The 23188-nt window shown below is 41.3% G+C and overlaps 1 protein-coding gene across 1 annotated transcript in view; it reads left to right on the forward strand.

The window, feature by feature from the left end:
- The first annotated feature begins 1784 nt into the window (after positions 1–1784).
- Positions 1785–23188, forward strand: part of PPP4R2 (protein phosphatase 4 regulatory subunit 2) — a 37629-nt gene continuing 16225 nt past the window's right edge. The window contains 2 exon segments of the mRNA XM_038410482.2: positions 1785–1961; positions 2665–2746. Of these exon segments, the coding sequence (XP_038266410.1) occupies positions 1928–1961; positions 2665–2746 (116 nt within the window). The 5' untranslated portion in view covers positions 1785–1927.

The following is a 23188-nucleotide window of genomic DNA, read 5'->3' on the forward strand; positions in this document are numbered from 1 at the left end:
GAAGTATGCACAGATTTTACCACCACGCTTGCAGAGTTGTGGTGTTTGTCCTCTGTGGGTTTTTGTGGAGGGAGATTTATGGACCATTTCAAGAATATATATTGAAAAGACATTTCTAAAACTGCTTTTAGAAGTCCATCACACTTCTTCAGTATCTGTATTCACTGCATGGGTCTGTTTTCTCCCTCAGCAGAGGCTCTCATTTCAGTTAAATTTCCCAGCAGAAGTCCCATTTGATGATATTCAATCTAATGCCCTCATCCTACAAATTCCTACATATGTGCTTAATTTTAGGCATGTGAGTAGTCCCATTGACATTGATGGGAACCACCCATGCTCAAAATTAAGCACATTGCTGTTTGCCAAATCAGAGTTTCAGACTGAAAGGATCAGCTTTTCCATTACAAGTTATGGAAAGCATTGAACATCTGAGTTTCTGTAATTTTTAAAAATATTTGTTTGCATAGTTTTGTTCAAAAACTGTTTAACTAACATTTCTTATTTATAAACTCTTGAACATAAATTTTCAAAAGCTAAGTCAGATCAAATGCGAGTGACCACCTACAGCTGTTAAAATACGAGTCAATGTATGTGTGCATATATGTAATTTAGAGATAGCATCCTACATTTCATTTATGGTGCAAAGGTACACACTGTGGAAAATCATACATTTGTACAATTGTGTATATTTTTTTCATGATCACTGCTGGAAGTGTGTCCTTTAATGACTGGATATGGGATTCAAGATGTTAGATCTCAAATAAGGAATATCCCTTCAAGTTTGGTTGGGCAGTCATCCTACTACACCCACATCTTAATTCTATTAGATTTTAATATAAGAAATAATTATTTAGTTTTAACACAGATGGTCAGTTTCACAAATACCTGAAAGCTATAGAAAATATTAATTCATACGATGGTACACAATGGTATTATAGTACAACGCATCTTTCACATGGCATCTTTCATATACAAAGTATTGCAAAAATACTTTGCAAAGTTAAATAATATTGTAATAGGCAAATAGCAAAGAGAGATAAGGGATAATTAAGTGGCACAAGCAAAGGAGAACAGGTATGTATTCACCACTTCAGTTGTAATGCAGGTGAGTTTGGAAGAAGTGGGGGGGAGGAAATGCGGGGTTGAGTAGCCCCCAATCTGAGTGTGGAAGGTGTGTGTGTTGGGGGGGTTGGGTAGCCCCACAGTCAGAGTATGGAAGGTGTGTGGGGGGGTGAGTAGCCCCCTAGTGTAAGTGTGGAAGGTCGGGTGAAGCCCCACATTCAGTGTAGAAGGAGGGGAGGGGGAGGGTTCCCAGTGTGAGTGTGGAAGAGTGGGGGCGGGGGAAGCCCCACACTCAGTGTGGAAAGTGGGGGCGGGGGAAGCCCCACACTCAGTGTAGAAGGAGGGGAGGGAGAAGGTGGGGGCGGGGGAAGCCCCACACTCAGTGTGGAAGGGGGGGCGGGGGAAGCCCCACACTCAGTGTGGAAAGTGGGGGCGGGGGAAGCCCCCCACTCAGTGTGGAAGGGGGGAGGGGGAAAGGGAAGCCCCACACTGAGTGTGGAAGGGGGGAGGGGGAAAGGGAAGCCCCGCCCTTGCTAAGGATGACCGGGGGGGCGTGTGAGGGGTCCGTAGTCCCAGGCCTGGCCACGGGCGCCGGCCCGCGCCCTCGCCTCCCGCCTCCCCGTCCCGCCAGGTTGTCTCTCCGAGGGGCCGGGCGGGAGCAGCCTGGGCCCCGCCCCCCGCGCGGCCCCGCTGCCGGTGGGAGGGGGCGGGCCGTCGGGGGCGCGCACGGTGACGGCCTGGGCGCCATGTTGGAGGCTTGCTGAGCCCGCCGCGCCGTGTGTTTGTGCCGCTGCCGGTGCCTGTTTCCTGTACGGGGCGGGGGGCAGGAGGCGGGAGCGGCGCAGAGAGGGGGCAGCGGCGGACCATGGACGTCGAGAGGCTGCAGGAAGCGCTGAAAGGTGGTGGCCGGGCTGCGGGGGGGGATCCCCTCGCGGGGGGGGGGCAGGGAGCGAGCGAGCTCTCCTCACCGGGGGCGGCAGGACCCCCTGCGGGCGGGGTCCCTGCGCTGAGGGAGGCCATGCCCCCCCCCTCCCGGGGCAAGCGAGGAGGCAGCGCCCTAGGCTGGGAGGGGAAGGTGGTGGAGAGGAAAGCCCCCCCCCCCGCCCCTCTGGGGAGGCAGAGCTCTCTGGGACATGAGGGGAGAGCGGGGGGGATGCCCTTCCCCTCCCCCCCGAGGGGCCCTGGGCTTCAGGGGATAGGGCCCCCCAGTGTCTTTCCTCCCTTTGCCGTGCCGGCCCCCCTCTCACCCCTGCCCTTTCTCTCCCCAGCCCCGTTCGTGCTAGCCTCAGCCTGCCTCCCTGGACGCAGCCGGAGTCCATCAGCCTCTCTCTCGCGGCTGTAGCCGCTCCAGAGAAGTTGCAAATCAACTTCGAGTGACTTACTGCCATTCAGATGTAGACGGTTCCCTCCTCAGAAGCAGTAAGAGGCTCGCAGGGCCCTAAGGCTGCGGCTCGAGTGGGGTGGAAGGGGGTGGCTCTGCTTTCCAGCACACCGGGCCTTGGAAAAGCTTCACGTGGGAGCTGCATTTAGAGACCAAGTCCATTAATGTCGATTGGGATTTTCTCCTCCTCCTCCCCCCCCCCCACCCCCTCTTACCTGCAGATTTTGAGAAGAGGGGGAAGAAGGAAGTGTGTCCAGTACTGGATCAGTTTCTTTGTCATGTTGCCAAGACTGGAGAGACAATGTAAGTCTGATCCCTTCCCCGCTCCCCCCTCATCTTCCCCCGTTAAGACGTGTAAGAACTCTCTCAATTTTAGGCCCAGAGATAGGTTGAGCAATGCCCAAGTTTTGTTTGCATGCAGGTTGATTTGGTGAGCTGAATATATTCTCCTTCGTTCTGGTTGCAGTTTTTGGTGGCTGAAGACCTCTTGAGTTTTGTTCAGTTTATTTCCTTTCACACTTAGAGTTGGTACACATTAGTCTGATGTGATTGAGAAGTTTCTCCTTGTGTTCAGGGTCATCTGTCAGGTTTCGTTGATCCTATTAAAACCAATAAGCCTGTTGCTTTTTCTGCATTTTATATAATACTCGTATAAATTTTCATAGTTTGAAAGAGGAAAAGTTTAATGTGTATTGTGATCTCTTTCTTGAGGTGGTGATATCTGATAGCATGGTTCACAGATGTGAATTACATGATTTAGATTAATTTTTGCAGGCTTTGTGTTGTGTACTCACAGCCTGTGTTGCATACTTACAGGCTGTCTTGCATTTAATTGCTGCTTTTTTATGTGGAAGGGGGGAAATAATTTAGGTGCTCTCCGCACAACAGGCGTATGGGAGCTAACTTGTACTCTACATTTCATTAGGTTCTCATTTCCCAGTCTGCACACAACTGCTCCCATTTCACTTCCCCCAGACTTTTTCATAGATCAACATTAACTGGGGCAGGGGCCATTTGGTTTTTTCTTGGAAGGGGCATTGTAGTTATAAAGGAGCTAGAATCTCTCTCTCCTTGTCAGGGATAATCTCTGGTGCAGTATTGGGTTACTTCCTTGTTGTCTCACTATTTGGCAGGAAGGAGAAAGGCTTCCCTGGGTGGATTGCTGGTGAATTGCTCGCTTTCTGGCTCTCAGGCTGCCTCCTTGTTTTTGAGGCCTAGTACAGCCAGAGTACAGGCTTCAGAAAAGAATATATGTCTGTCTATACTAGTGTTTTATTAGGAACCACTGATTCACAGCGGCTTTGTTCTAATTTATACTGTGTCTAAGTTGCAAGAGATCTGTTTTTAATGTAGTGTGCTATTCCTGCTTGAATTTGTGGCCTTGAAGGGAAAACTGAAGTTCTGAAATGTACTTTGCTCCTTGAATCAAAGGCTTCAATTTAGCAGAAAAAGGCACAACTGTAATACAGATATTTTTGCTTAATGAATCTTTATGCTGTCTTATTTTAGAAGAAATTATAGTTTTATAAAGTGTAAAATTACTCTTTAGGTATGCTAATTGCTTACATTTGTCTGAAATTTTCTTAGACAGGAAAACAAAAGCCTCTATCTACTTTCTGTTTTGGAAACTATAACATATTTCTAAAATTGATTGCAGGGGAAATATTTAAGAAATCACTAGTGATAGGGAATTTAGAGCCAGGCTCATTTCAGTTACAATGTAACTGTCTCTGTACTGTTAACTTTTGCTTGCTTTCTGTTTGGGAAATATGTGGATTAACTTTGTGCTCAGTTACACAAACAAAGGCCTTGATCCTGCAATGGGCTTTGTGTTATTTGAGACGCACATTTTTCACACGTTATATAAATGATGGCCCTATACATTCTCAGTAGTTTCTTTCTCTGTTGTTATCCCTCTGTATTTTTCTAAAGACTCAGATATTTCAGTAGGTCTAGGCTGTTTAATAGTTTCACATTTGTTGTTTGTAACAGTTCAGCAAGTCTCCAGTGTTCTCCTTTGTACACAAACAAGGCAATATTTGGAACTATGTGTACACAGGCTTCACCACACATTTAATTCTGCTCACATTAGACTTCAAGATCTACATAATTTCTTTGTGTAATATTTTGCAAAATTTATTTACCCATTGCATATTGAAATATTCAGAGGCAATGTTTGTCAAAACTGAAACCTAGTTCCAAGGGTTGCTAAACCTCAGTATCGGGTACACAATTATTTAAATAATTAGGTCTGTCTTTTTAGGGAAGGTCCTCTGTTGGAGATTCTGCACATTGGCAACATTTCTTTTACCAGTGGTATGTGGAGTTGTACATATTCCTGCTGCCTATAAGCTAGTGAACAAAAAGGATTTGTATTAGTGGGGAAGGAGGTAAATGAGATAATATAACATGAGGCAATTTTGCTTTCTGTCTTGCCTCAGTTTATTGTTATGCCTCTGGTTTTCAGGTAGAGCCGTTGTGGCTTTCATAATATTTCTTTTCAAACTTTATATATACTTTATAAAATAAGGTTTAAAGAATAGGTGTTTTCCTTCTGTGGCAACTGTACTTTCTGGTAGGTAAACAGTTACTAAATTTAATTAGTATGGCTTTGAAAATTAAAATGAAATATATCTAAGAAAAAATGGTCGAGGTTCTCATAGGAGCATGGATGTGCTATATATTGCACATTTAATAGCCTACGTCTTAATCCTGAAAACACTAATTTATGAGAGTTGTTCCATCTGACTCAGTGGGACTTATTCACCTGAGTAAAATTACTTGGTGTGTGTAGGATTGGACTAGTAATTAAAAATTTTATAGGTACATTGTGAAGCCTGGGTATAAATGTGAAAATGCTAAACTTGTTTGCAAGGATTTGCAGCATCTTGCAGTAAAAGCCTGATCCTGCACCGGCTCAAGCACATGCATAACTTTACTTATTGGAGTTTATGGGGCTATTATTATGAGAAAAGTTAAGCATATACTTAAGTGTTGGAAAGATTGTGGCCTGAATTTTTAACCAAGCACTATGGAGCTATGCAAAATAATGTTGTTTTCTTGTAATTTGAGATATATACTGAACAAGAATTATGCCCAACCCACACTGTCTGAGAACTGGTGGCTGCAGGTTGTTTCCTAGTACCATCTTATTTGTAATGTGCATGTGAAACACCTTTCACCTAACAGTTTTCAGCAGAAAGCAACTCTGCTGCCTAAAAGCCCTACCTGGAGAGCTGTGAAGTTGCACAATTGTTTTCTTCCACTCTGTAGGCCTTAAACTACATCACTCAGTTATAAAGAAAAATAATCCAATTGTATCCCTCCTGCAGCTGCACAAACCCTAATATAATGTAGAAAAACAGTGTTTTTCTGGAAGTCTCTCTAGGTGACTGGAAAGCTAGTATTTATGACATTTCCAGTATCGGGGAAGTAAAATCTGATAAATTGAGCAATTTTTGTTGAAGACTTCTTAACACTAGCTGTGTGTGGGGAGGGGGTGGTTTAGTATTGTCACTTAATTCAAATGCCTAACAGTTGAAAGAAGGGTCTCTAAATTAAGGATTCAATTCTCTGCCCCTTCAATTAATGGCAGAAGAGCTTGATATCCATTTCTTTGGGTCCTTTGAGGAAACGTAGTAAAAACAGGGAAACAAGGTTGGACATTCCTGGTAATTCTAAGATAGAAAAACAAGCAGAGTTTTAAAGAAGTTTTGGGATGTCTTTATACACCCCAAAAAGCATAGATTATCTTATCCCCTCCCTTCTTCCTTAGGCCTCCCCTCTCTGCTCCCAATTCAGGTAACATTTAAATTTGCAGTCTTAACAATAGTTTTTCGTATTGCAAAAGATACAATATAGATGTTTTATTAGTTACCTATTTGTTTCTAGCATCCTTAAGATCTTACCAAAACCTGGAGAAATCTTGGCTCAGGTCAGAAGTGATTAATTGTAAAATAGTTTTAAGCCTTTTCTGTGCTTGGGAACAGTTCTTATTCATGACCTGTGACCAGGAATTCGTGGGGTTGCACTAGTGCTTACTCTAAGTGCCTCTGAGTACATTACTCAGTTTACCTAGTTTTGGTTTTTAACTTTTTTACTTTAGGCTGTGGACTGCATACTTTGTTCTCTTCTGTAGTCAAGTTTTCCCTCTCAGATGCTCTTGTCTTCTAAGTTTTCCCAACTTCTGTCTAACTGAATACATAGGAAGCTACCAAGAGACAACCTTTCGGTTTCTCACATTGGCCTGAATTTGAAAAATATCTTCAAGTGAATTTAGCATGTAGTGATCTCTAAATGTCCAGCATATGTTCTGTGAATCTGTATTCTCCCTAAAGTAATACAGAAAGGGGCACATTTTTAATCTCATTAGTATTTTGGTCTGTTTTAATATCTTTATTTACTTTTGCTGGTGGAAAGTGTTTAGTTTTTAATTGACTTTTTTTAAACTTCCTTCATGAACTTCAGTTCTGTTTTTTTTAAGTTGAACCAGAGTGAAAAAGGGGTTGTCGGTTGTAAAACTGGTCTAATGATGAAAATAACTATAAATATGGACATAAATTCCTCAATTTTCGTTCTGGCATTTCAGCTATATATTTCGGCATTTTGTATGCTAAGTTACTTTCTTGTGTTTCAGTGTATGTAAATTTTTGTAGCAACATATGCTCTAATTTCAAAGGTTCCCCTGCTATAATTTAAACCTTATTTTTATGAACAATGTTCTTTGTTTTTATTTTACTTTCAAATTTGCTTTGCTTTATACATGGGTATGTTAGTGTAGAGCTTTCAGTAGTAAATATAGATAAAATCACAACTATTTATCATCTGACTTTCACTTGTAACTTTTTGAAAAACTCCTTTTTATATTGAAATTAGAAGTTTGGTCTCAGAATAAAGTTGGATTTCTTTTGGTAGAAAAAATAAGAAGCAAATTCATTCAACTGTTCGAGTTACTGGAGAGAGATGCGTTGTTGTTTGTTTTTTTTTTTTTTTTTTTTACTTCAGCCGACTAGGAAGGCAAACTTTAAACTTCAGCCAGAGGACATAGGTAGTTCTCAATGAAGAGTGCATGTTTTTGTTTAGTCAAGTTTCTAATTAACTACCACTTAATAATGCTGTGACAAGTGCAATATAACACTTTCAAATAAATGCAGTGCATGTGACTGTTAATGCGTACACTTTACAAATGAAGTTAAAGTGGTCGTTCGGTCGGTCTTGATTTTCTTCAGGGATCATCCATCCTTGATCCCATACCAAAATGGGCTTATTTTTGAATGTTTGACCATTCAATAAGAACATAAAAATGGCCTTACTGGGTCAAACCAAAGGTCCATCTAGCCCAGTATCCTGTCTTCCGACCGACAGTGGCCAATGCCAGGTGCCTCAGAGGGAATGAGCAGAACAGTTAATCATCAAGTGATCCGTGCCCTGTTGCTCATTTCCCAACTTCTGGCAAACAGAGGGTAGGAACACCATTCGTGCCCATCCTGGCTAATAGCCGTTGATGGACCTATCCTTCATTAATTTATCTAGTTCTTTTTTGAACCCTATTATGGTCTCCTTCACAACATCCTCTGGCAAAGAGTTCCACAGGTTGACTGTGCATTGTCTGAAGAAATACTTCCTTTTATTTGTTTTAAACCTTCTGCTTATTAATTTCATTTGGTGACCCCTAGTTCTTGTGTTATGGGAAGTAGTAAACAACACTTTCTCTATATCAGTCATGATTTTATAGACCTCAATCATATCTCTCCTTAACGGTCTCTTTTCCAAGCTGAAAACCCCCAGTCTTATCAATCTCTCCTCATACAGAGGTCATTCCATACCCTTAATCATTTTTGTTGCCCTTTTCTGAACCTTTTCCAATTCATATATATATATAATATAATTTTGAGATGGGGCGACCACATCTGCATACAGTTTTCAAGATATGGGCATACTATGGATTTATATAGACGCAGCATGATATTTTCTGTCCTATTATCTATCCCTTTTTAATTATTCCCAGCATTCTGCTAGCTTTTATTACTGCTGCCGCACATAGAGCGGACGTTTTCAGAGAACTATCCACAATGACTCCAAGATCTCTTTCTTGAGTGGTAACAGCTAATTCAGACCCCATCATTTTATATGTATAGTTGGAATTATGCTTTCCAATGTGCATTACTTTGCATTTATCAACATTAAATTTCATCTGCCATTTTATTGCCCAGTCACCCAGCTTTGAAAGATCCCTTTGTAGCTCTTCACAGTCTGCCTGGGTCTTAACTATCTTTAGTAATTTTGTATCATCTGCATATTTTGCCACCTCACTGTTTACCCCCTTTTCCAGATAATTTATGAATAGGACTGGTCCCAGAACAGACTCCTGGGGGACAGGACTATTTACCTCTTTCCATTCTGAAAACCGACCATTTATACTGACTCTTTGTTTCTTATCTTTTAAGCAACTACCAATCCATGAGAGCACCTTCCCTCTTATCCTGTGGCAGCTTACTTTGCGTAGGAGCGTTTGGTGAGGGACCTTGTCAAAGGCTTTCTGAAAATCTAAATACACTATGTCCACTGGATCCCCTTGGTCCACATGCTTGTTCACCTCCTCAAAGAATTCTACTAGATTGTTGAGGCATGATTTCCCTTTACTAAAACCGTGTTTACTCTTCCTCAACAAATTACGTTCATCTATATGTCTGACAATATTGTTCTCTGTTATAGTTTCAACCAGTTTGCCTGGTACTGAAGTCAGGCTTACAGGCCCGTAATTGCTGGAATCTGGAGCCCTTTTTAAAAATTTGCCTCACATTAGTCATCCTTCACTCAATTCAGTTTGTGAAGTTCTGGGATTAGTACCCCAAAGTACGCTCTGGTCTACAGAGCACAGGAGGTTTGACTGAAGGAACTCTCCCATTCGTCTCTTCCCAGATGGTAAATTGGCTCCCTCACTGCTATGGAGGTATTGATGCAATGCTTATGCTTCAAGGATTATCTGTGTAGTAATGGTGCAGTTTCAGTGCTGTACCTTCGGAGGCAGCATTGCAGTGTACACAAACTGTACTGGTGTTTCCCAGAAATGTGAACTAGTGTGGGTCTTGTCTTTTGTGTTGTGATTTTTGGGAGTGAAGGGAAAGGGACATCCAGTAGCTCACATTGTGGAATTTGGGTGCTAAGTGCTTCTGAATCTGTCCCACAGAAATTAAATGTCAAAGCTACATTAATGCAGAATTAACAGTTTGAGTAAAGAAATGCAAAATCCTCATAGTAATGCTAACAAGCCACATTGAATGTATGGTGTGTCAGCCTTGCCAAGAAAATTTTCCAGCCTACGCAATAATGTATTAGCGCACAGTAACAGTAACATCAACATGTGTGCGAGCATTTACTGTCACATACAACTCCCTCCGATGCCACTGTATGTACTCTCTATTACGTGTATACCAGGCCTCATAAGCTCACTTCACACCATTGCTGCTGTTCTTACAAACATCAAGTTGTTCCCCTCTCAAGCTTTGCCTACACGAGCACTTTCGTTGGTAAAATGTTTGTCAATCAGGGATGCGGAAAAAACAAACAAACCTTTGACCATCATAAGTTTCACTGACAAAACTGCTGGTGTTGACAGCACTATGTCGACAGGAGATGCTGTCCCGCCGACATAGCTACCATCGCTTGTTGGGGATAGTTTAATTATGCTGGCAGGACAGCTCTCTCCTACTGGCATAGAGCAACTATGCAGGAGATCTTACACCTGCGCAGCTGTAGCGGTACAGTTGCCAAGTCTGCAATGTAGACAGTCTCACACCGAGAACCCCCCGACCTTACCATTGATTCATTCTATACCCAGCTAATTTATTCACACCCTGACCCAGGCCTACTCAGTTTCCCCTTCTACTCATTCATTAACCTTGCTTCATCAATTCTGTTACCTTCGCGAATTAGGTTTCTTTTTCTCCTCAGCATCTTCATTGGTTCTTTTCTTATACTCTGGACTTACCTACATTTGAAATATTACAGGGGCACTGCCGCTGTAAGCACTTCAGGTAGACACTACCTATGCTGATGGAAGTAAGCCACCTCCCTGAGAGGAAGTAGTGCTAGGACAGAAGAACCGTCAATTTAGCTATCTATACTAGGTGTTACGTTGGCTTAACTTCGTTGCTCAGGACTGTGGATTTTTCGTACTCCTGAGTGATGTAGCTGGGTTGATCTAACTTTTTAGTATGGACCTGGCCTCTCTCTCTCAATAGTGGCTCTTCAAAGATGCAGCAGCTGCTTTAGTACCTCCTTTGTCCTCCCCTGCTGGGACTTAAATTTAACTTCCCATAGGGGTTTCACTTTTGACTACTTCATTTGAAGTGCTACTCTCCCAGACCCTTTGTTCAGACTGGGAGTTCTGTCCTATCCTAAATCCTGCTTACAGAGAGCACAGCTGTTGTTTATCTTGCTCCTACTTGAAGACTGATAAACCAGCTGTCTTCTCTTCTCCTCTGTAGACCTTGGGAAGCGATTGCTGGACAAGGCAAGCCTGGAGAGAAGACTGGTAGTGCAGGACTGTTCTGGTCTTGACCTCAGATAGTAAATGTTAGGGAAGGAAACAGACCTTGCCCATGTAATTGAGTCTGGAACAAAGAGGATTCAGCAGAGGCTATTGCAGCCTCTCCTCAGCTTGGCCTTCTGCTGAACTGAAGGAGCATGAGTGGCATTCCCACCACAGACATGCCATTGTAACAATGGTAGCTACAGCACTGGAAAAATGATTAAAACAAAAAAGTATCTTACAGCCTGTCTAAGTTGATTGGTCATGCTTGCTTGGTTGGAACAACTTACTGTTTGCATTTCATGAACAGGTAAACAGGATTTTGCCATTGTGTACGAATCAGTGTATTCAATTTAGCAATCTAATAACCAAAAATGTTAAATTTCTGTAATCTGTCAGCCTTTATTAGCATTTTAAAGGGAGAAAAATAAAGGGTAGCTGTATGCATCCTACATAGTAAAATTACCTAAAGATATCAGCTTGTTTGAAAATGTCTGAACCTTAATTCAGATCTTGTTCACCTCCAGTGTGCACTACTGTTCGTCACTGAAATAAGTGGAATTACACAGTAATGTGAGATCAAAATTTGACTTTTGATATTCAAATGCATTTTCTTAATACTGTTATCAATTGTCAGCTTCCTGAACAACTAGGCCTTGCCTTTCCTAGCAAACATGGAACCTGTAATTCACGACCAGTGGAGCAGCACTGATGATCACCAGTTTTGCCAGTGTAGATGCAGTCAGAGTGTATTCCTTAGGCTTAGATCTAACATGTCATTTGCACAAAAAGAAAGCAAGAATTTATTTACACAATTAGTCAACAGACCAAAACAACATCTTCTGAATTGTTGAGAAATTCCATGTTTTTTCTCCTTTAGACTGTCTTCACTAGAGGAAAAAAGTGTGTGTTAATTTATTAGTTAACATGAGGTGAAATCATAGTGAAGACTCAACTTGTGTTAATACTACATACTGCTAGCAGGTCCAGGTAAACCCTAGTTAAAGCCCATAGTTTACATATTTCGTCCTCCTAACTTGTGTTAAAACTGCAAACTGTCTTGTCTTCGCTAAGCTTTTACCTTGTGTGTCAGCTCATGTTAGCTAACATAGTAAATACTTTTTTATGACTCAAGTAGAACACCCCAATAAATGCTACATAATCACGAGTGTTGCATTCAGTGCTACAGCTGTAGGAGCATAAAGAAATCTATCCCTAGCTCACAACTTTTGTTGTTAAACCTGTAGAACTTAAGGGTTTGTTTGCATGCTGAAAGCATTTAAGAATCTAATTTTCATTGATGTATAGGGGATCTTCATACGTAAATCCTATTATCGTTGTTGGGAATTTCCCATGTTAATTCCCAGTGCATTGATGATGCTATTTTCACTGTCTCCAAACCAGAAGCATTGAAATGCTTTGGTATATCAAAATAGCAAGTGTGCAGGAGAAACCATGGAGACTAAATAATTCTTAAAGTTGAGAAATTTTAAAATATTTGAATCTAAGTTTTAAAACAATGCAAGTTCTATTGTAGACTGATAGTGACATTTTCTCTTCTCACCCTAAATTACTAACTAGTTATCTCTACCTAGTGCAGCAATACACTAGCTTTCATGTAGTAATTTTCTCTCCTGGTTCCTTAGCTCATTCCCTAGCTTTGATGCAGCATAGGGATAATATATAAATATCAGGGGTGAAATTCTGGCTCCACTGAAGATAATAGGAGTTTTGCCATTGACTATAATGGCACCAGGATTTCATCCCAGATATTTTCAGAGGCAATTGAAAAAATGTCTTCCACTTACTCCCCTATCACCAAACGCTTCTGATTGTGTGTCTAGTGATCTTTTCTTTCCTTTTCCTTTTCCTTTTCTTTTTTTGGGGGGGTAGGAGGTGTGGAGTAAAAGATGTTTAAGAAAAACATGGGCGTTAACGGCATATCCAAAAATAATCAGTGGTCATTACCTGTCTGGATACTGTTTGCATCAAGGTTGGGAAGAATACTGCAAAATATGGGTCCTAAACCTGGTGTTTAAATTGGGTGCAAGTTTGCAGGAGTGTCTTATTTCTTTGCTTCACCCTGAATTTTTAGATAATCCTAGTGATTAAATCTATTTCAGCTGTGCTCTTCCAACATTTGCTAACACTAGGAGAATGAAATTGACTGTTTCATGCTGCTACTGCCAGTACCTCTGGGGAAGTACTGAGTTTAGGAGCGTATCTTTCTCCACTATGGGTGTTATGCAAAGGGGTAGGAGGATGACAAACAGTGAAAGGAAGAGCTAAAAACTTTACTAGATTATTTTGCTTTATTTGTTATTGTATTAAAAGGCCATAGTCTGCACTGAGCAAACCCACACACAGAAATAAAAGAAAATGGAAGATAAAATGCTCAGCATTCAGTTTGTTTCAAAGTCAACAATAATAGTAACTTTGGGGAAAGCTATTAACATAACAAACTCCCCCTCCCCCCTCCGCCCCCAATCACAGAGTATATGAAATGAAGCCTTCACCTCTCTGCCTTAGTTTTCAGCTTTCCTCTGGTTTTGAATTTTCATTTTTTATGAACCTCTCTCAGAAAATACATCTTCTTTTTCTTTAGGTGAGCTGGAAATGGAATGCTTGATTGTATTTTCTGAGTAAAGCTGTGTTTCAAATTTTAGTTTTTTTTCACTTTTCACTGGGCTAATGTTAGACGAAAAATAAAAATCCTCCTTTCCTATATCTGAAACAAAATTTTGTTTTATTCTGTGGTCTCAAGTTCACAAAATACAGTAGTAGGTGTCCATTGTTTCCCTTTTCGTTTTGCTTTTTCTGTTGTTATGACAGTATTTTCAGGAGATGGAGTCCTTTTAACATTTCAACCAAGTAACTTGGTAATGAACTCCTTAAATTCAGAAAAATCTAAAGATTGCTATCCACTAGGACTCCCCCGACTCTAATGTTACAAGATCATGGCTAGTTCTCCAGAAGTTCAACATCTCCCCAAGATAATGTGATGTTTAATTAGATCTTTAATCTGTGACACAATTCCAGAAAGATTGAGATAATTGCAGTATCTTCACTTCAGATTATTTGCTCTGATCTAAACCTCAGTCTCCCCCCCACCCCCGTTCAGATTCCTTTAGACATGATTCTGACTTTCCCTTCCACAAATATTACTGAAGTTTACAGTTTTGTTCTGCTATGTTAAATGTCCCATCTACTGTGTAAAAACTGTGTTGGTGAGCTGTTTACTCTACGGTAGTCTTTTACATGGTTAAAGCAATGTGTTAATATCATAGTGTGGGCAGATCTGAAATTTGCTTTAACTATATTTGCTGCAGTTCTGTTAAGACAAGTGCTGTAGCACAGTTAAAACATGCTGCTATACCTCAAGACCAAACCTTATAGTAGTGTCAGATACTACAGTGTACCAGGTCTTCCAGTGTGTGTGTGTGTGTGTGTGTGTGTGTTAAATTAGAGTACATTGGACTGTAGGGTGTTCAAATATGTCTTGGATAGTTATCTTCAGGAACATGCCAACAGGCAGACGTGTTTTTTGTTGAGGACAGCTGCAGTTAGGGTGTCCTCTATTTTATGTATGTATGTATGTATATATTTTGGCACAACTATCTCTGGTCTGCCAGAGATCCAGCATTAGGGTATCCTTCTGAAATCCTTTGGATTCTAGGATTTTCTGCATTTCTAGTTTTTATGCTGCCTTTTTAGAGCCCGTTTGGATGCTTCATTTTGTGCCAAGTTCTTTCTTTAAACACAGTGTAGGAGGTTTTTTGACACTTTGTTTTTTATTAGTTTATTTTGTTTTTCCTTGTCAAAAATGTGAAATCTGATCATTCCAGGAAGGATAATCCAAAGGCTAGTGAGATAATTATAAATCTTACAGCTGGTGACTAGGAAATGGCCTGATACTGAATGGGAACAGATGAAAGAAGCTCCCTCCTTTCCCAGTAGTCGGGGGAAGGGCTCCCATGACAGATAAGGAGAAGGCTAGGAAGAGGGGGAGAGATGCTTTTCCCACTTCCACAAGTGTAAGGCCTCCAAGTACGTGGGTGGTGGAGCAAAAAGGGGAGTTTTTCACTTCATTGCTCTCCCTTCCAAACTCCCAAAGAGATAGGAGTAACGGTATGATTGGGCTCCTGTATGCAGTGAAACTTTGGATTTTCTGTTTAATTGGCTAGGATAAGCTTTTCTATCAGTATGATCTTGCTCAACTTGGTAATACACTCACTTTTTAATGCATTTGTAAAGAACTTAATGTGCTTATAGTTCTTGCATTAAATCAAAACATAACACTAGATGCCTGAATGAACTACTGTTTTCTTTACATTCTTTGAAAGGCTTGTTAATAATGCATTGCTGTAATGAAGCCATGGTAACGAGGAATGAAAACTTTAGCAGACAATGTCAAGCTATGGGGGAAGGCAAGCAGTGTTCCTTAGGTTGGGAAAGTATTCCTCAAACAGAACTGGTATAACTTAAAGGAACTTTGACAAGGAAACTATGTTGGCTAATTTGTGCAACTTCTAAGAAGCAGTTCACCAACTCATTTTCATGCAGTGTAATTGCAACTTAGCTACCTTTGACTTCTCCCTTTCTTTCTTTCCTTTTTCATCCAGGTTCTCAGCAAATCCTGTTGCTTTTCTATCTATTTCCAGTTCCATGCTATTGTGGTCTTTCCTATGAAGTAGTAGTATAATCTCCTCTCTGACCTCACTAACTCTCTTCTTCTCTCTCTCAAGTCCATTCAACTTTCAGCAACGAAAATACCTCTTCCTGTTCTACTTTGACCATGTTATAGTTTCCAGCTCCTTATGTCTTTCCCCATAAGGGTCAAACTCTTTGCCTTCGTTGTACAGTTCTGCTCTCATATAATCCTTTTGTTTCCCATCTCGCGTCTTCATCTCTGTCCACTCTTCTTCTTGTTCCTTTTGTCCATTCCTCACTCTCTGTCCTTTGTCCCTTTTTATTCTGTGCCTATAATGGATTCCCTATCTGTGTGTGCAAGTCTCCTCCTCTTCTTCTCAAATCTTACCTTTTACTTTGATTCTCATTAGTGACTTTCCACTCTAGTGCTGCCCATTTCCTTATTTATGTAGTTCAGTCTCTAGTTAAAAATTTCAACCTGTGATCTACATTCTAGCCACTACAACTGTTGTTTTTAAATCTTTTTCCTACCCCTTCATTTCTGTTTCCTTTGTGGTCTGTGTCTGGTTGTTAGAGTGTAAGGTCAGAGACTGTTTTTTTTTTTTTTATTACTGCATGATACTTTTCAGAATCTTAGTGCAATATACATGTTTGGTTACTGTTGCTATGTAGCAGTAGTGATTGACAGTTTTTAAAACTAGAACATTGTGTCTTGTTTGATTTGCAGAGTGCAACATGAAATGGAAAGTCTTGGTTTAAGAAACCAAACTGCACTATAACATTAAAGTATAGTTTCCATGTTTATATTACTGTACCATTTTAATACTTTGGTGTTTCAATCCTTGGGTTGCATTAGCCATTATTATTGACAGAAATGCCGATTGTTACATACTTGCATCACATCTGGGGATTAACTTTTTTTTCTTGCTATGCTGTCATTGGCATTAGATGTACTGGTAGAGGATGACCAAGCTATTTGAGCGGTTTAGAAATGCGTAGAATTTGGGTAGTTTTAAGTCCTCATTCAGCCTATCAAAACTAGAACATTCTGGACAACAACAAATATTTTTAAGGCCAGTTGATTTTTTTTCACCTTGAATACTGGTTCTGAAAGTATTTGTACAGTATTTGTGGAATACTCATGTTTTAAAACATGATATACTTACACATGTAAATAAACTGCCATCCAGGGTTCTTTATATACTATATAAACTGCCATCCAGGGTTCTTAGTATAAATTCTCAGTGTCAGGATAAAACTTGTGGTACCTTATTTACTGAGCTTGCAGATGGGAAGAACTACTTTCTTACAGTGTGTAGATCCTGAGCTGACTCATATGTCAGTGGCAAGTTCTTGTAAGCAAATTCAGTGGGTGAATTGTCCTGAGAGTACTCTCCTCTCCACGCAGATTCCTCAGTTGGATTAATTCACAGAGCTTGATGTGTAGGGTTTCTTTCTAAATTATTCTTTATGTAAGAACTTCATACATACAAGCATTTTCTGGTTTTATTTCCATTCAGCTGCTGGTGGGTGGAAGCTTTATGTAATTCAAACTCTGCTGTTCCTCAAGGGAAAAAAAAATGTTGATTCACAAACCCCTATCGTAGTAAACAGTTATATTTAGAGGTCTTGTATTTTACCTTGCGAATGCCCTCTTCAAACTATTTTTGACACACTATACAATGTTGCTTTACTACATGAAACTGAAATCACCTCATCCCCATTTTTTTTCCTTTCTGAACTATGCTGACTTCTTACAGGAATGCTTCAGGTGCTGAACTATTGCCATGCATTGATCTTTTCTAAATACGACAAATGAAGTGTTTGAGCTTTTGAAAAATAATAAGCTTCATAGACCTATCAAACAGCCTACCTTCTTTGATAGTCTCTTGTAAATAGATGGATTTTAAGGGTATAACTTTCAAACTTTAGGTATGCAAATTGTATGTCTAATTTGTGCACGTAAGTTCCACAATTGAATTAATTTGATCTACAAATCAATTGTGTGTGTGTGTGTGTATGTATGCAAATGACTCAGCTGGTTGATTGCATGTGAAAATTCTTGTATATTCAGTGTTGGTATCTAGGAAAACCAAATTCGCACCCTCAAACTCTTAAGTTAGACCATGAAAGTGAAGTTTAATAGCTTTGTCTTTAGCTGCACCTGCTGATAAACAAGTTAGGCTTGAGTGAGGTGATAAAATGTTTTTTAAAAAGATTCAGCGAAGTTGTGTGTTCAGCAGTTCTAAACAAGGAACTTATTTTGTTTGTAGCATTGCTATCTAGATCGGGGTGGGCAAACTTTTTGGCTCGTGGGCCACATCTGGGTGGGGAAATTGCATACAGGGCCATGAATGTAGGGCTGGGGCAGGGGGTTGGGGTGCGGGAGGGAGGGAGTGGGAGGGGGTGTGGGGTGTATGAGGGTGCTCAGGGCAGGGGTGCGGCAGGGGGTTGGGGTGCAGGCTCCAGCCTGGCACCGCTTACCTGGAGTGGCTCAGGTGGCAACGGCGTGCAGAGGGGCTAAGGCAGGCTCCCTTCCTGCCCTGGCTCCGCACTGCTCCTAGAAGTGGCCGGCACCACATCCCTGCAGCCCCTGGGTAAGGGGGGGCAGAGGGCTCCACACACTGCTTTCGCCTGCGGGTACTTTCCCCGAAGCTCCCATTGGCTGCGGTTCCCCATTCCCGGCCAATGGGAGCTGCAGGGGCGATGCCTGCTGGTGAGGGCAGTGCACGGAGCTCTCTGCTCCCCGCCCCCCGGGGATGTGGTGCCGGCCGCTTCTGGGAATGGTGCGGGGCTCATGGTGCCACAGGGCTGGCAATCCCCCCGGCAGGATCCAAAGCCCTGATGGGCCAGATGCAGCCTGTGGGCTGTAGTTTGCCCACCCCTGATCTAGATAAATGGCTTCCCTTTCAATGCCCGCATGAAAAACCCCTGTTCCCAACAGTCCGGGAATGAGAGGTTTTCTGCCTCTAATCTTATCCGTTGGTGACTCCTCTTTTTTCATTTTTGTTACAGCTAGTTGTTATCCCCCTCTGCTGTCAAGAATGGGTTACTGCCATCAACGGCAGCCCTGGTCTGCCTCTGCTAGATTTTTTTGGTTGCTTTTCCTCCTCCTCCCTTCAGCCTAACAGTTTTGGTAGGGAGATACTCCTAGGAAGATTTGAGGGAATCTGGGGATATCTTGTCTATGGCTTTTATAGTGATTAATCTTTCTTTACACAGGGCTCCACTTCAAAGGGGCTTCCACTCCTGGCTCAGTTCTGTGAGCCTGCAGCAGCTCAGTGAAAAAGAATCTGTAGCTGCTAGAGGCTGTTTTTCCTGGGCCAGGACTTGGCATTTCTTGGTACATAAAATCCTCTTCTGCAGCTTAATCTGAATTTGGCACCTATGGAGAAAAGAGAGTAGTGAACAGGTTAATCAGAGGGGAAGGAAATGTCTAACATGAGATATTGCTAATGCTGCTTGAGCATCAGGTGATGGTGGCTCCTTTTGATCTAAACGGCCAAGGAATGACCCTGGCTCCAGTGTTCGTTCCCTGTCCTGCTCTGTTTCTCCTCTGCTGCCTCTCCATATCATTCACTTTGGGTTAGTCAGTGGTTCCCAACCTAGCAACAACTCCGACTCCCAGCCAGCTTAGATACCCGTTTCCCTCTTCAAAATCCGTTTCTCAGATGAAGACGTTCTCCCTAGCTTCCCACAGGTCCAAAACTTATGGTTACCGGGCATCCTGAGGCCGTCATCTCTTAAGACAGTCAATCTTCTTTTGACCTTGCTCTTTCTGCAGCCAGGTCTCACGTTAAGGGCTTGTCTGCACTTAAAACAGTACAGTGGCATGGCAGTGCTGCTGCAGCTGAGCTGATATAGTGCTTCAATGTAGATTCTACCTGTGCCGACAGGAAGGGTTCTCCCATTTACCTAAGTAATCCACCTCCTAGAGGAATCTTCCCTTGACCTAATGCTGTTAATATGGAGATAGACCTATCTTATAGAACTGGAAGGGACCTTGAAAGGTCATCGAGTCTAGTCCCCTGCCTTCACAGCAGGACCAAGTACCGTCCCTTATATTTGCCCCAGATCCCTAAATGGCCCCCTCAAGGATTGACCTCTCAACCCTGGGTTTAGCAGGCCTGTGCTCAAACCACTGAGCTATCCCTCCCCCGGGGACTTAAATTGGCTTAACTATGCCACTCAGTTGTGGACCCTGAGCGACGTAGTTATGCTGACCCAATTTTCTAGTATAGACTCAGCCTTTACCTAGAGAAGGAAAATATTAGCCAGCTGCTTCTTGTGAGGGATCAGGTGATTACCATTCTCAAGGGCCATCAGTAAAAAAGGGAGACACTTCCGCTTGCCCTTGAACCAGTGTGTGACAACTAGTCACATTTTCCTTCAGGATGAAATAAGTGAGCTAGTCTGCCTTACTCGTTCCATCTTAAAGACAACAAATCCTTCTATTTAGTTCCCATCCGTCCTCTTAACATGGAATGAGGGAAAAATAGGGAAAGAAACATTCCTGAAGCCAAAAATCTCTGGAAAAGGATAGACTCTGAATATTGCAATCTGGAAGGGAAGAAGTCCAGTTAAATCTGGAAAAGATGATCAAGTTTTCTTTGGTCCAAAAGATCAGCTTCTCTCTCCATCTCAGCCAAGATTGCTAAACAGAAAAAATCTTGATCCCAGTAAATGGAGTGAGAATTCTTGACAATTTTATGGGCCTGAAAATTAGTAGTACCATAAAGAAGACTGAATTTTCCTCCATTACCAAGCAGCTGTGGTCTGTATAATTTCATCTTGAACATGTTTTCCATTCTCTGTTCCTGTTTCATCCAAAATTGTGCAAGATCCTATAGACATAAAATAAGAACGGGGATTCTAAGAGCACAGCATGTGATGTTATCATGTCTCGTTAGCTCTGTGGACTTAACAGAGTTGCTGTTGGTCCATATCAGTCTACTGCAGGAGTACCCTCCAAGTGTACCGCTATCTGGATAAACTGTTCCATAAAGTTCAAAATGGCAGCTCCTCAACAGGATTATCTAAATTCCAGCATTGTCTAGTGTTTAAATCCCAATATTAGCAATCAGGAGATTTAGGTTATATTCCTAGTTGTACCAATGACCTTTGTGCCTCTTGGACCAATTTCTTAGCTTTGCTTGTTCTTCAGTCTGTAAAATGGGAATACTACTTTCTGTTTGACAGGTATTTTGTCAAATGTTTTGAGATCTTGAATGGAAGATGCTGTTAAAAGTGAAATCGGCATTATAGCCTGGAGAGGTGCAATGCATTAAAATAATTTAAAAATAGACTAAAACCAAGTAGATTTCAGATTGAACTTGTAGGGAGAATTTCTGCCTTGTGCTTTGAAAATGTGATTCCCGTATGCCCACGTGGCACCAATCTTTTGTGTGGTTTCAGGAATTTTAAAATGACACAGGGCACTGTTTTCAACCCCAAGTGCATTAGACTTCCACTATTAACCTAGTCCGTACATATTAGCCACATGGATCTGATATCTGTCTACAGATAATTGAGAACCATTGATATTGTGTGAAAGGATAAGTAGTAGTAGTTAGTAATTGAATGAAAATGAGTAAGGGAAAACTAACCTAGGTTGGAAGTAAGGGGAAATGGATCTGTGAAATAATTTTTAGTGCAATATTGGCATCTACTTTCATGGGCTAATATTCTGTAAGGTGTAATCCAGCACTGGCATAGGGGTGATTTAATGGGTCTCTTCTGAGTTTTGAGATTTTTCTCGCTTATTATAAACATTTGCTATTTATTCTAAAATCTTCTGTCTCTTTGAGTCTGTCATGGTTACAGTTTTGCAGAGTCTGGATGCTAGCATCAAGGGTTAAACTTTAAAAAAAAAAAAAAAAAAAAAAAGCTAAATTGAGTACATTGGAAATGATATGCTTTAGTATTATGTAGCTAATTAGAGTGGTAACAAACCGAACAGAATAATAGTTTGTTTGATCTATGCCTTGTGTTACAATGCTGGTTCTGGCTGGACCCAACTGAAAGTGCCAATTCAGGACAAACTGCTTCGAGCAGGGCAGTTACGGCCCAAGGCTGGGTTTTTTCCACCTCTAAGGCAAACCAAACCAGCCAAACAGAGCAGACTTTGGTCTCACCCCACTGGCTAACCACAAGTCACGCAAGCAATTCCCTTAGTCACGAAAGCGTATGCTCAAATAAATTTGTTAGTCTCTAAGGTGCCACAAGTACTCCTTTTCTTAAACACTCCAGTTTCCCAGTATCACCACCAGTGCCATTCGTTATGGGGACAAATGGTTATGAAAACCAATACCCCAGTAAAAGAGAAAAGATTCTCTTGATCCCAGAGGACCAAGCCCCAAACCCAGATTAATATACAGATCAGATCTTACCCACAAATCACGCTGTTGCCAATCCTTTAGAATCTAAAATCTAAAGATTTATTCATAAAAGGAAAAGAGAGATAGATGAGAGCAAGAGTTGGTTAAATGGAATCAATTACATACAGTAATGGCAAAGTTCTTAGTTCAGGCTTTAGCAATGATAGAATAAACTGCAGGTTCAAATCAAGTTTCTGGAGTACATTCACAGCTGGGATGGGTCTTTCAGTCCTTGGTTCAAAGCTTGTGTATCAGAGTCCCTCCAGAGGTAAGAAGCAGGACTGAAGACCAGATGGAGCAGCTGCAGCAGCTTTTTATGTTCTCTTGTAATGTGGTCTGTCTGTCTTTGTTTCAAAGACAAGCTGTCCATCACATGGCATGGAAAAACCTCAGAGTTCTGTCCATAGGCATATCCCTGTATGCCTTGCTGAGTCACAAGGTGTGTCTGCCTTCTCTCAGTGGCTCAGTTGTATATCTGATGGACCTTAATGGGCCATCCAGCAGGCAAGGCAGAGCTGACACTAACTTGTCTGGGGTGTCACCCGAAGCATAGCATAGGTTTGAAATACAGATCGTATAGAGCCAATATTCATAACTTTAACTACAAAAATGATACACACATGTAGACAGCATAATAATAACCAGCAAATCATAACCTTGTCTGAGACACCTTATTTGACCCCCTTTATACAAGATTTGGTGCCACTACAGGAGCTTAGTTGCAACCATGTTCTGTATGGTCCCAATTTAAGTCAATAACATGACACCTTGTCATTTTAGGATTTTTTTTTCTTTCCCTTATTTCTGCCCATTTATCTCTGCCCTTGTGTATTTTGGTATGGGTCTCTCAATCCCACCTTTTTCTAGTTAAGTTTCCATTCTCTCTTTCTTTTTTGGGGGGGTTGGGAGTGAGGGGTAAAGTCCCAGTTTATCCCCTCTATTATATATTAAATAAAAGAACCTCATTTTAAACTTTGAATGTTGTTGCACCTCCATTTTTTTGCCCTTAATCACGTTTTAAAAAAAGACCAATGCTTCATATCTGAATCTCTTTGGGAGGGGAGCTTGAATTATATTCTCCCCTCTTCAAGACTCCGCCATCTTTAGACCTATATTTACTATGTCTTAATTTCCCTCTTGTCCTTGATTATGTGGAACTCCTTTTTCCAGCTGAGAAGGGCTAAA

This window comes from Dermochelys coriacea, chromosome 7, assembly GCF_009764565.3.
Source record: "Dermochelys coriacea isolate rDerCor1 chromosome 7, rDerCor1.pri.v4, whole genome shotgun sequence".
NCBI lineage: Eukaryota > Metazoa > Chordata > Testudines > Dermochelyidae > Dermochelys > Dermochelys coriacea.